This window comes from Megascapheus bottae, chromosome 18, assembly GCF_031878675.1.
Source record: "Megascapheus bottae isolate mThoBot1 chromosome 18, mThoBot2.hap1, whole genome shotgun sequence".
Lineage (NCBI taxonomy): Eukaryota > Metazoa > Chordata > Mammalia > Rodentia > Geomyidae > Megascapheus > Megascapheus bottae.
In genome coordinates, this window is record NC_143526.1 from 28,216,529 (window position 1) to 28,230,545 (window position 14,017).

At 56.6% G+C, this 14,017-nt stretch overlaps 1 protein-coding gene across 2 annotated transcripts; it reads right to left on the bottom strand.

Moving 5' to 3' along the window:
- Positions 1-1,608: 1,608 nt before the first annotated feature.
- Fam110a (family with sequence similarity 110 member A) lies at positions 1,609-11,808 on the bottom strand. Of its 2 annotated transcripts, none has more exons than XM_090352808.1 (2): positions 11,654-11,808; positions 1,609-3,106 (listed from the first exon to the last, which is right to left on the bottom strand). In XM_090352808.1, the coding sequence occupies exon 2, from the start codon at positions 3,026-3,028 to the stop codon at positions 2,141-2,143; it is 888 nt and encodes a 295-aa protein (XP_090208934.1). In that variant the 5' UTR covers positions 3,029-3,106; positions 11,654-11,808; the 3' UTR covers positions 1,609-2,140. The 2 variants fall into 2 exon arrangements, with proteins under 2 accessions (XP_090208934.1, XP_090208936.1); XM_090352810.1 differs by lacking the exon at positions 11,654-11,808 and adding an exon at positions 5,839-5,968.
- Positions 11,809-14,017: the final 2,209 nt, after the last annotated feature.

Consider the following 14,017-nt stretch of genomic DNA (forward strand, 5'->3'; position numbering starts at 1 on the left):
GGCTGGCTGGGAGGCTCCAGGCTGGGGAAAGGGGCTCTCCAGGCCACACAGCACCTGTTGGAGAAATCAAGGCTCAACCTGGCACAGTCGCCCCTTCCAACCATCCCTCCCAGGGCCCCCTTCACCCTCACTGGTTGACTCAGCTCTGCTGGGGAAGGATGCAGAGGGAGGTCTGCCCACACCTGCCTCATGTTGCATGACAGGTGAAGCCCTGCTCGCTGCTTCTCTGCCCACCCCTGGCTCACAGCAAGCACTGCACAATCATCAAAGGAAAGGGTCCATGGTGGAGCAGAGCGGGGGGGGGGGGGGGGGGGGGGGGGGGAATCAGGCTTTCCGGGAGACCTGCTGGACAGCACCCCTGTCTCTCAAAAGGTCACCTTGAGATTTGGTGAAAGGGGTAACCCAGCCCCAACAACTCTCCCAGGAACTAAAGTTTCCCCACACCAGCCCTGGGACCTGATCCCCAATTTCTTCACATTGCAAAATGCGGCCAAGCCCCTCCACCTTCCAGGGCTGCCTGGGTTGACAGGCCAGAGTGAGGGCCGAGCCCAGAGCTGGCCTCGGACAACACAAGGGGTAGGTGCCGCCATGCAGAGCTGCCTGGCTCCCCACCCTGACCCCTCACTCCTATAGCATGGAGACCCAGGAGGCCTGGCGTCAGAACGGCTGGCCATGCCGGGCCCCTAGTGCCTCAGTCTCCCTGCTGTCTCTAGAGGGAGCAGAGTCCATTCCTGAGCAGCAACCACCTTCTTCTTTATCCAGCTTCCCTTGCTTTTGCTCGAACCTAACCCAGCCCTCAGGGGTTGCTGGTGGTAGACAGAGACAGACAGCTGAGCTGACATGGATGTTTGTCAACAGCTTAGCGGAAATCAACTCTTTCTGCCTAAAATAAAACCGACATGGACCCTGTCACAGGGGCCCCTATCGCTTCCTGTTTCTGAAAGTTGCAGCTGAGAGAGGCAGCCTGAAGGCGGAAACACCACCCAGCCCCCAATCCCACCCTGGGGGCAGGCAAGGCCCCCCAGGCTGTCATCTTTCCAGTACTCAGAGGCAATGGCAGCCACAGGCAGTCTCCTGACTACAAGGTTTTAACCTGGGAGGCAACTTGGAGCAGGTGAGCCCTCCAAGCTCACTGCCAGTCCCCCCCACCCCACACCCCTGCTCCCCAGAACAAACCAGGCCTGGGCCACCTGGCTCCCTACAGAGGCCAGGAGGGAGCCTGGCTTGTCCAGGGACACCCAGAGTTAGAGACATGGCCACTCACTCACCTCATGCTGCTCGCCCCAGTCCCAGCTCCCACTGTGGGCCGGGCACCCACTTGAGCTTCTTACCACCAAGGCTGTGAAGGCCTGTGTACCCTTCCAGCCTTGCCGCTATGCCCCATTCTACAGCAACAGACAGACCCCAGTCCCAGCTTTGTCCCACTATGCCCTGGAGTCGAGTCCATCTCCTTGCTGAGGAGGAATGGCAAGTCTCCCTGGCCAGGTCTCCTACTGATACCCCCTGCCCGGACCTTGGGGTGAACAATTACCAAGTTTTGAAGACTCCACCCCAAGACTTCTAGAGACTTTCCCCTTGTGAACACAGAAGAGTCTGAAGGTCCAGCCCTTGAGAAACAAGCATTTGTGTTTATTAACAAGAGAAATCAGAGCAGCATAGTCTCCTAACTAGTCCCTCCTGTTGTCTACCCACCTAGACCACCTGCCAAAGACCAACAGACAAATGCTCTCCTCCCTGCCCCCATGCAGGATGAGCTCCCAGGAAGCCAGGGCTCTGCTGGGTAAAGAAGCAGAAATCAACAGAGGCCAGAGGCCAAGGAAGGAGGAAACAGAACTCCTAGGCTTGACAGGTTGTTTGGCCCCTTACTCTCCATGGGGAGAGCTCCACACCCCAAACCCAGCCCAGCTAGAGGAACCTAGCCGGAGCATACTCCTGTCAGAAACCTTGTGTGCCGGGAGGGAGGCCAAGGCCACTGGCTGCAGGGTGGGTTGTTGTCAGCGGGCGCCCGCCAGGGTCTGAGGTTGTGCCTCCTCACCGGGGTCACACAGGGAGCTGCCTCCGGTCTGGGCTGCCCAGAGACAGGAAATGAACACAGAAGTTGAGGGCGCCACTGCCCTCCCGCCGGAGCCTGGCGGGGGGCCTAGCCCTCGGCGGCCGGGGCCTCGCGGGCCTGCCGGAGGCCGTACAGCCATTTGATCACGCGGGCGTTCCTCTCGATCACCGACACGCCGTAGGGCACGCGCTCCCGGGCGCGCTCCTCCACCGTGGCCGAGCTGCGGCGGGAGCAGCCCCCCTCGGAGCTGCCGGGCCCGGCACTGGGCCCTGCCAGGGACACGATGTCCGAGCTGGCCCGCGCCAGGTGCGCCACCCCCAGTCCCCGTGCCTCCTCGGGGTCCAAGCCGCAGTAATTAAAAAACCGCTCGAGGTCGGCTGCCGCCCTGGAGAAATGCTCGCTCAGGTCCGATTTGGAGCGCTGCAATCCCGGCGGCCGGCCTGGGCTGGAGGCGGCGGTGGTCCCAGGCGACTGGCAGGGCTGGGCTGGTGAGGCGGGCAGGGGGCGCACGTCCACGCGGCGGACCGCAGCCGTGCTGGGCGGGGGGCGTGGAGGGGTGGTCGGGGGGGCCGGGTGGGCTCCCTCCGCCCGCCCGGGGGTCCGGCCGCCCTCCCCGGGGCACACGGGGCTATCACACAGGTCGATGAGGTTGCTGAGGATGCCCAGGTCCAGCTGGGGCCGGCGGCAGGGGCCAGGCAGCGCTCGGCGGCTCGGCGTGAGCACTGTACGGCGAGTCCCGGGACTAAAGAGCGGCTGCTTGGACAAGAGAGGCTGCACGGGCTCCTGGCGGGTGTTGGCCACGTGCAGGCTCTTGACGTACTTGGCCTTGTCGGCCTCCAGGCGTTCCACGGCGCTGGGCTTCCGGGCCCCGCTGTCCACGGAGCTGCGTAGCAGGTAGCCGGGAACCTTGGGCCGCATGCGAAAAGGTAAGGCGGGAGCGGCTGGGGCTCCGGGGCTGAGTGTGTCCACAGGCATGGCTGTCACATACCCCGAGGGCTTCCGTCCGAAGCAGCCGGAGGAGTGGGGTCAGATCCGGGAGAAAGCAGGCAACCGCTGCGGGGAAGGGAAGGAACCCAAGCTGAGCGCACAGAGACAAAGGCTCGGCGAGCCGGCCAGGGGGCCGCGGCATCCGCCCTATATAAAGGAGAGACCACGCCCCCAGCCCACAGGGAACCAATCAACAGGTTGACAAGCGCGGCTGATGGCGTGGCCACACCCACCCAGCATTAAGGGGCGGGGAGAAACCAAGCCCAGCGGCCACAGAAAAGAGTAAAAAGGCGCTGGAGAAGAAAGACCCGGCCGGGCTGATTAAAAGGGGAGCACAGCAGGGTCCTGATTCCCGGCCGAGCACCGCCAGCTCCACCTCAGCATCCCCCACGAGGCCCCATTCTGCAGATGGAGAAACTGAGGAAACCGAAGCCGAAGGAAGAAATCCCTTCCTTAAGCTCACCCAGCCAGCTGGAAGGGAAATGGGGGGGCGGGGTAAAGTGACCAGGAGGAGGGGCTCCAGCCCCACACCGCACCTGAATTGCCCACAGAAGCCTGGCACCACCTCCACTCTTCACCCACCCGGGCAGGAAGCCGCTGGGTGCCATCTACCTGCCTGGACATGCCAGTCCTGGGCCCAGGAGCAAAGCACATCGTAGGAGCAGAAAATGTCCATCTCTGCTCCACTGGAGGCCAGACACCTGTAGCTTCAATATGGGAGGCCAAGCTGGGCATACAGTGACCCATGCTGCTCCAGGGGAGGCTGGAAGGGGCCAGACCACCACCAGGATTGGCACTCACAGGCCACAGTCTGTGCCTGTATATGCATGTCCACAGAGATGCCCAAGCAACACATGTCCGCCTGCCCCGAGGACCCTGTCCTTGCTTCCAAGGAAGGCCCAGGGCCAGAAGACCGTAGCTCCAGCTCCATGGACCCGGTGGGAACAGAAGTCCTAAACCTCATGGGAAGGAGGAAGATGAGTACTTAAAGCACCCTCAAGATGACTTACTGCTCAGTCCACCTAGAGCAGTACTGCCTGGTTAAACAGCCACTGCCCACCTGACTCTTCAACCTTCATAAGGCTCAAGGAGATAGCTAAATGCCCCTAATCCTTGTTACTCAAGAGGTGGGAATATGAGGGTTACAGTTCAAAGCCAACCTGGGAAGGAAACTCCAGAAGACTCTTATCTCCAATTAATTACTAAAAAATCAGAAGTGGAGGTATGGGCTCAAGTAGTACAACAACCGACATGAACAAAAAAAAAAGCTAAGGTACATCCCGGAGTTTAAGCCCCAGTTCCACACATACACATCAGGTCCTGAATCACACCAACTCCCATCTCCATGACAACAGAAGGGCTGGTCTGTTTTGTTCACTGGATTTTGGCGTCACGCTGTTGCTCTCAATACCTGCTAGGTATTCCAATATTCCCTGAGTTGAAATGCCTAGGGAACCGGCAGAGCTGTGGGACAGAGGAGGAGGCCTGTGGGTTAAGGCCAAGGCTATGGGGGAAATATGCCAGAAGGTTGGAGAGCCAAAAGTGAAGGGCCTCTTAACTGTGCACATAGTCAGTAATAATCTGTACAATATTGCATTTGCTGGGTAAATAAAGCATGTCTGCATTCTCCTTCCCCAGCTAGGGAGCTGAGCAGCTAGCCATCAGGCCTCAGGGGATGCTGGCTCACAGCTACTGCTGCTCCCAGGGCAGGAGCAAAGGGTAGGTGGGGAAGACAGGCTCACCCCATTCAAGTGGACCCCAGGAGGAAAGGACAGTCTAACTAGAAGAGAGGCCCTACTAAGCCCTGTGAGGTAGCCAGACTGTGCCCCACCCCCTCCAGCACCCGTACCACCACCACCCAAACCAGTCCAACCCGTTGGTGGTAGCAGAGGCAGAGGCGGGTCCTTCCCTAGACACCACAGGGAAAGAGGAAGAAGGTCAGAGAAGCAGGGCCAGGGCCTAAGCCCCTGAGCACCCTACTCAGGCACCCATTCCCACCAGTGCCTGCTGGGCCCAGGGTCTCCTGGGGCCGGCAGGCACAGGGACAGATGTGAACCTAATGTCAGGGTCTCAGGTCCGCCCACCCGCCCATCTGCTGGACACCTTGCAACTGCCACCTCTTAACAGACTTGGTTTCCTTATCTGTGAATACATTTAAAAACACACCTCCCGAGCACTATGGGGTCACCAGAAGCCTGGAGAGATCAAACAGGTCACCACACCTGAGGAACCAGTGGGCGGCGACGCTCCACCAACCAGACTGGCTGGCTGGCTTCTTTCCCAGTTACCCCTGTGATAACCCAAGTACACAGATGCCATCGCAGGGTCTCAAGGCCCCGTTGACCAGGGCTAAGCAGCAAACTGACCTGCAGGAGCCACACACATGGGGGATACTGGCAGGCTGGCCTGTTCTCACAGGCCCACATGCTACCTATGGATTTTCAAACACTGCCACCAAGACTGAGTGCCAACATTTCACTACACTTCACCCCTCCGCCCCAGTGGCACCTGCTTTAGCCTCAGGGGACTGACCACAGAGGGGGACTCAAAACCCCATCTCTCACTTTGAAGCTGTCACAGGGAGTCCTGGGGACAGCAAGGCCACCGGGGGACTGTATGACCGCCATAACCCCTGCCCCAATCTGAGCCTGTCTTTTCCTGGGTTTCAAATGATCTATGTGGTCCAGTCCTGGGGATTCCCTGCCACCCAGGGAAAGCATGGCACCCAGGCTGTCCCCCTCCCATTTCTGAGCCAGGCACCTCTCCCCACCCCAGTCCTAGCTCCCACCAGCACGTACCTTGCTCCCCCCGAGTGGCCGCTCCTCTAGCCCGGCCCACCTGGCTCAGGTAACCAAGTTTGCGCAACTTCCGGCAGCCTCAGGCAGGTGAACTCGCTGGCCCAAATGTCACACAAAAAAGGGGAAGGAAAACCAGGAAAAGGCTGGATCTGGACCCTGGTGCCAACTGCTGGACAGTCACCAGGATCCAGTCAGCCCCAGGCCCACTCAGGAAGCTCTTCCAGGAGCCAGGCCAGCCCGCAGCAAGCGTGGCAGCCTCTAATACACACTCAGGGCTGTGTCTATGTCAGGGACCTCCCAGTTAAAGGGAAATGAAGTGACTACCTAACTCCCCTATGAGTAAGTGCCAGTGGTCTGTGCCCTGACTAATGAAAACCCCAGGCTAGGACCGCTGAGTCACTTGTTCAAACTCACCAGGGGGATTTCAACCCATGGAACTTTCCCTCCAGACCACGCCTCCATGCCACCCCTCATACCCTGGAGCAGGTGGCTGCTACCTTTGGGCCTGGGCATGCCCTACCTCTAACAGCTTTGTGCAAACCTGAGAGAGCTGAGAAAAGGCCAAGCACCAGCATCCTGAAACTTCAAGGTGCCCTGCAGCCAGCCGTGCAGGGGGACTGAGGCTCACTACCCTCCCCACCCCCGCCAGCTGCTAGCCCCTGCCACTCAGGCGGGTGCTGAAGACGGAGCCGCCTTCCATTAGGATGCTGAGACAAGGGAAGGAGCTCATCACCCATGCCTTGGTACACTATCTGCTCCAGGCTCTGTTCTGATCTCCCACAGGCATATCCACTCCTTACACCCTCACACCTGCTCTGTGCATCACCCCATTTTACAGACGAAGAAGAAGGAAAAAACCTGAAATACAGTGAGACCAAATTTCCAACCTGGGGTCACACAGCCTGCAAATGGCAAAGCCAGATTTGAACCCTGGCTTGGGCCTGGGGAGATTTATCTAGTGTCTGCCTTAGCCATTGATCAGGTAAGTCCCTCAGGAAACTCCTCAACCACCTATGGATTGGGGCCGGGAACTTGGCCTAGTGCCTAGCATGCATGAAGACCCGGGTTCAATTCCTCGGTACCAGATATATAGAAAAAGGCGGAAGTGGTGCTATGGCTCAAGTGGTAGAGCTCTAGCCTTAAGAAAGCCCAAGGACAATGCTCAGGCCCTGAGCCCAAGCCCCAGGACTGGCAAAAAATAAAAATAAAAATCTACGGATTCTACTTGGGCCCCAGAAAGAAAGACCCCTCTGGAAGCACGCCTTGGCTTAAGGTGCTGAGGCTCCATTTCCAAAACAATACAGTATTGTCCCCAAAGATCTGATCTCATTACACTCTGCTTAATCCTTAGAATAAAATCCAGCCTCAGCCTGGACCTGTGGCTACTGAGGAGGCTGAGATCTGAAGGGCTCAGTTCGACGCCAGCCCAAGCAGGAGTCTGTGAGACAATCATCTCCAATGAAATACCAAAGGAAGTTGGAAGTGGAGCTTGGCGCAAGTGGTACAATGCTAGCCTTGAGCCTAAAAATCAAGGCCCTGAGTTCAAACCCCAGTATCAACACAAAAATAAATGAAACTCCAGCCTTCCATGAGGCCCTCTGGCCCTCCAGGGCCAAGTCCCTGCCCAAGCCTCCTTCCACAGGCACTGCCTCTCCCCTGCTCCAGCCACAAAGCCATTTCAGCATCCTGACCAGCAAAGGTCTATCTAGCCTCAGGGCCTTTGCACCAACTGCTCTTTGCCTAAACTTTTTTAGACTCACTTCCAATGTCTGCTCTTCCAACAATGTCTCCAGGCCACCCCGAGAGAGTCCCACCATCCCCATTCCTTGTCTGAGTACTCCCTTCTCCTACACATCTGTCCTGGACTTCCTCCACCCTACCAAGCTTTCTCCCTCCTGGACAAATATGACAGGAAAGATGACCATGTGGCTAGAATGAGACCCAGACCAGCCACAAGGTGTATGCGTTTAATAGTTGGGTGGGGGGGGGGGAGTGTTTTGCTCCGTCTTGTTTTCTGTGCTGGTTCTGGGGCTTGAACTCAGGGCCTCATGTGCTTATGAGCTTTTTCCACTCACAGAGCTCTACGATTAGAGATAGACCTCCAGTTCTAAGTTTTTGCTGGTTAACAGGAGCCAGGAGTCTCACAGCTTTGTCTGCCAGGGTGACTTCAAACTTCAATCCCCAGATGTCAGCTTCTCAGTAGCTAGGATTACAGGTGGGAGCCACTGTGCCCAGCTCATTCCTGTTTGTTAATCCTACCTCAGTTTAAAAAAGAGAGAAGGAGGGAGGGAGGGAAAGGGGACATTTTAGCTTATCCTGTGAGTAACAACAGCCTGTCCTCATCCGGGGCTAGATTTCCCCTGTGTATACTTATTATTTTCCCTTTGTAATTAATCATTATCTTGGGAAGGGGGGAAAAATAAAGGCCAGAGTCCCAGGGCACCAGATCCCCCAGCTCCCTCCCCCATAACTGCTGCTGCCAGGGCCCAGCTGACTCCTCCTCTGGCCACAATGCCCCCCCCCCCCAAGAAAAAAAGCTGGGCTCTGCAGCTTCTAGCCCAGCCCAGTTCTTCCTCCAAAGACACCTTATCCATTGCCCCCAGTGCAGCTCAACAGTCCTCACTGCCTCTGTTTTATCCCTGCTTCCTCCACAGATACAGCTGGACTCAGAGCCAGCCTTCTGCACAACAAACATCTCCAGGTCTCAGTTTCCCCAACTCCAAAACAGTGCATCCCTCGCAGCATGAGGCCTGTGCAAGATAATTCCCACCAAAGTGTGACCCGTGGAAACTACCCTGCCAAGTAGGCTCTCCAGGGCCAGCTCCCAGGAGAGGTCATCAGCAGAAGGCTGGCAGCAGTTCCTGAGGGCTCCAAGTCTAAGAGGAGACAGCGAAGAGAGCTCTCTCTGGAATGGATATTTCCCCACGATTTACAAAGACGAGCCAAGCCTGGCGGTGCATGCCTGTAATCCCAGCACTCGGGGGATTATAATAGAAAGTCAGCAAGACAGCTCCCTATCCTCAGAAAGCAGATAGACAAAAGGTAAAATGAGCTGTGGTTCATGCTTGTAATCCTAGCTATTCAGAAGGCTGAGATCTGAGGATTGAGGTTCAAAGTTAGCAGGGACTCTTTTTTTTTTTTTTTGTTGGTCATGGGACTTAAACTCAGCCTGGGCTCTGTCCCTGAGCTCTTCAGTTGAAGGCTACTGCTCTAACCCTTGGGCAATAGTGCCACTTCTGGTTTTCTGGTGTTTAACTGAAGATAAGAGTCTCACAGACTTTAATGCCCAGGCTGGCTTTGAACCATGATCCTCAGATCTCAGCCTCCTGAGTAACTAGGATTACAGGTGTGAGCCACCAGCAACAGGCTTGTCTATGACATTCTTATCTCCAATGAAGCACAAAAAAAACACAAGTGGAACAGAGCTGTGACTCAAGTGGTAGAGTACTAACATTGTGCATAAAAACTCAAGGACAGCACTCAGGCCCTGAGTTCAAGCCCCAGCATTGGCACACAAAGACACGAATCCGCATACACACATGCTCACGCATACACACAGTGCAGAATAAGGAGCCAGGCTGCCTGGATTTAAATTGCATTTCTGCATGTCCCTGTGAAAGTCTTAAGTCCCTCTTGCACCGTTTCCCCCCTGGGAGACGGAAAGGATGTGCAGGTAACTACCTTGCAGAATGGAGAAAACTCACACACACTTATAAAGCATTCAGCCTTAAGTACTCAAGGTGCTGGGTGATTTTTGCCCTGGTTCAGGGGTCGGAGGCGGGGTTTCTGGAGTTCATCATGTTCTCCGTCTCTACCCTGCCCTCTTCCTTCCACCTGCTTCGCTCAGTCCCATCCTAGAAGCCACGTCCAGACTTGGGAGAGACAAGGAAGCCTGTCCTGTCCCGGAGGAGGATCAGAACGGCTCCAGCTGGCAGGGCAGCCCCAGCTCTGTTTCAGCCAGCTGTCCAGGTCAGAGACACCCGGCTGGACAGCCTCCAGGGCTGTGCCAGCCCAAGCTATTTCTGGAGTCTTCTCAACACTCGTGTCTTAGCCTGCCCAGGAGTCAACCTGGCACCATCCTCAAGAAGGAGGCATGAGAAGGCTGTGGGAGGGCTGTGGGAGGGGAGTGGGAGGGGAGTGGATGCCTAGGGCACCACGCTCCTGCTGCGTGGTACACCTGTATGCCCACCTTCACTAACTCAATCTCCCAACCTCCATTTATATCAGAGGTTGCAAAATGGGGACAAAGGGCCTTACTGTGGGGACTGAATGCCAAGGAGAGAGGGAGAGAGGAGAGAGAGGGAAGAGAGAAAGAGAGGGAGGGAGGGGGGAGAGACCACAAGCAAGCTTTAGGCAAGGGTCTGGCACACAGGAAGAGGAGAGGTAGTGCTTCAGAGGATCCTACAGCCATGCCCACTTCCTGCCTGGCAATACCCTCTGCCTAGGCCTGAGCTCACCAGTCCCACCCAAAATGTGAAGAAACATATGCAATGACACAGCCAGTCAGCAACAGATCTCAGACAGGACAGTGACCTCATGGTTACATGCATATTTAATCATTATGTATATTTAATCATCTTAAAATATATCTATTTATTGGTTTTTCAGTGAGGAAAATATGTGGCTCAAAATTTAAAATCCTGGGTCCAGGGCTGGTGGCTAATGCCTTGTGAACTTAGCTAATCAGGAATCTGAGATCTAAGGATGTCAGTCCAAAGCCAGCCCACACTAAAATGTCAGTGAGACTCTCATCTCCAATTAACAAAATAAGCAAGAAGTGGAGGTATGGCTCCAGTGGCATAGTGCCAGCCTTCAGTGAAAAAGCCTAACGAGATCACAAGGCCCTGAACTCAAGTCCCAGTACTGCCCCACTCCCCTCAAAACCCCACATTGCACTAGTGGTAAGTCTCTCACACGCCTCACCCCTGCATCTGCCATGCGTCACCTTCCAGCAGGGGAAGAACAGAAACTGGCTAATAAGTAAGCTATCTAGAGCATGGATGGGACCAGTGCCATGGAGAAAAACAAAACATGGTCAGTGAAGACCAGAGTGAGTGAGGTGCTCACCTGAAAGGATGAATGGAAAAATTAGTTTTTCTTTTGGATTCCCTGAGCTCTTTTCCTAAACCCCAAGGCTGGAGGCAGGGAATCCCCAGGGGAGGTCAGAAATTCCCTTCTGAAGAGCTTGCTGATGGGATTCTAGATGTCAAGACTGAAGCAAAACCCCTACACGGACAGGTCTATGACTATGGCCATGGTGGGGGAGTTAACTTCTCAGACCTCGGGCCCTGCCCCCCCCCACACCTACCTAATGCCACCAACTAGGGTACCCTGAGGCAGGAGGGGCATCCCAGGGGGCAGGGCGCCCAGTCCAAACTTTAGCTCTTCCCCCTGGGAGGGTCTCCAAGTGACCTTGGCCCCTCTCCCCTCTCCCCCAACCTGGAGCAGATTCCCAAGAGGCCAGCAGAAGCGCTTAGGATCTAAGCATCCGCGCTGTCAGTCCCGTCCGATCCCCCCCAGAGGCCCCCTGAGAGGGCAGAGCTGCAGGGCAGGCCCGGTGTGCACACGGTGCCACGTGGACCCCGAGCGCGGCGGCACGTTCCGGGGAAGCAGAGGGGCATTCGAGGTTCGCCAGCAACCCAGCCCCGCCTGGCCCCAGCTGACCGGAAGGAAGGCGGGGAGGCTACGAGTTCTGCGGGACCCCTGGAGTCCCCGACCTCACCTGGGCCCGGGCGCGCAGGTGTCACGCGAGAGCCGGGTCCGCAGCCGCCGCGCCCCCCACCCCAGCCCACCCCCGGCCCGGCCGCGCGCTCACCTGGAGCCCGCGAGGGCGGGTCCCGGCTCCGCCCGCGCAGGTGAGGGGCCGGCGGACAGCTCCCGCCGTGAGGACCCGCCACGGGGGGTGGGGGGGGTCTCTCCGGAGCCGAGCTGCAGGCCCTGGGGTGCGGGCCGGCCCCCAGCGCGCACAGGTCCCCGGGGCTCGGAGGAAAGGGAAGTGAGCGTCCCCCCCCCCCCCCCGCCACCCCACCGGAATGGTTCGCCCCGGACTTCCTGATTGGTTCCTCGCTTCCGTTCGAACGTCGCGCCGCGCGGTTGCCTAGCAACGCCCCTCCCCCGGCCCCGCCCCCATCCGCCCAGCTGGCCCCCGGGCTCTTCCCGCAGCTGGGCCCGGCGGCGCCTCCCGTGTCCCCCCGTCGCTCTACCTGGGGCTCCCTGGGCGTCCCCCCCAGGGGGCAGCGGTGCCAGCGGGGAGCCCCGGGCGGGTTCCTCCTCCCCACCGTGCAGCTAGTTCTCCCGGTGGCTCCGGGCAAACCCGTTCCCCTCCACTCTCCCCATGGCACGACCCAGGGAAACTCCCGAAGCCTGGCACCGCATCACCGTTCCCGGTGCTTCTTGGCGGTAGCAGAAGTCGCTCATCAGAAGGGGATCGGGTGTAAGTAAGTCCGTCCCGGGAAGAGGTCGCTTCACATACCAGCTAGCTGCACCCCGGTTCCCTTCTTGGGCAGCACCCCTGACACAGCGCACTGAGACAGTCCTGATCCCCCTCGCCCTGAGGTGTACACACACACACAGCCACAACAGTCTAAGTACGTATAAATAATTACAGGAACGGCAGCCGACGGCGTCTTTGGCTTCTAGGCATGGGTGTGTATGTGTGTGTGCCCACACATGAGCACGTGTGTCAGAACTCAGGTCTCTCACTTGGCTTTCTCCACAAGTTTACATGTATGTGTTTTAAGAGATGCAGACTTTGTTAGAGGGGGGGAAAATACAACAGATTTCACAAACATTACAAAACCCGGGCGGGGGGGGGGCGGGTGAACAACAACAGCTTTAGTCACTTCCTGGGTAATAGTTTTGTTTTGTTTTTTTTTTCCTCCCTCAGTCATGGGGCCTAAACTCGGGCTTGGGCGCCATCCCTGAGCATTTTTGCTCAAAGCCAAGTGCTCTGCTGCTTGCAGCCACAGCACCACTTCCGGTTCTGGTGGTTGATTGGAGATAAGAGTCTCAAGGACTTCCTGCCCGGGATGGCTTTGAACCGCAATCCTCAAATCTCAACTTCCTGAAGTAGTAGGATTACAGGCATCACTGGCACCCAGCCAGTGAAATACTTTCTACAAACTAGTTTCTGGCTCTGTGTTTATCTCCAGCCTGCAGTCTGCTGTCTCCCACTGGTGGCTTGGGCGTGGAGTATGTCACCAAGCCCAGCTGAGGCAGCTCAGTGTGGTAGTGGGTATTTTTTGAAAGCTGTTTCTATGGTGAGTTAGGAGTAACATTCACGAAAGTGACTGGAAACAACATAAATATAGCCTACTAAACTTTCAAGGTCCGCTTAGCCAGTTTCCAGTATCACCTGATAGGACGTGGAGGAAGGGAGGGAGTGGTTTTTAACTGAGTGAGGTGAAACATACCTTACTTTGGCAGATTTTACAGCAACAAGCATGTGACACGTGGCGTGTGACTGCACAGCCAGGCAGTCATTTAGACCCCAGGGTTCCGGTCATTAAAAGGGACCAACAACAACTGGGCTGTTGGGATTTTTCTCTAAAAGGTGTGGTTTTAATCAGGGCTTAGGATCGATTTGAGATAATCTGATCTGCTTAAAACAAATCAAAAGGAAACACCTAAGGCTCTTCCCTCACATTAAGATAAAACACTTCAACTGCGCTGAGGATGTCGCAGCATCCTGGATTAGGCCACAGAAAGGGAGATCACTCGGCCCGCGGCACATGCAGATTCGAGAACTCTTGAGTGTCTTCCCGTTCTAGCAGCACATTAGGGATGTTCTGTGTCTTCAGGAATCTGTTAGGAGCGCCGGTCTTCAGCTCAATCAGCTCAGAGCCAGCCCAAGCTTCCCAGGGCTTCCCTTCCTCCACCTGGAGGCTGGGGTAGGTGGGGCCGTCCAATGGGAAGCTGTCATTAACTGTGTCTGGACCACAGGATGCTGGAGGATCCAGACCCAGCATACAAATAACAACACCCTGCTCTGTCCACACCCTGTGACGGGCTGCAGTGTGTGGGCAGTGCCTCCCCAGTACCTGACCTTGGCTGTGTTGTCTCGGCTCAGTTCGAAACCAAGATGCAATCAGGTCTCCTATATCCTTGAACCTTGTGGATCCATAATTGTTTTGCTTCATTTAATTGAAAAGTCCTCTTGGTATGTAAGTGCTTGCATCTG

Excerpts from the sequence above, each read along its gene's own strand:
- Fam110a (XM_090352808.1), bottom strand. The coding sequence starts at position 3,028 with ATGCCTGTGGACACACTCAGCCCCGGAGCCCCAGCCGCTCCCGCCTTA.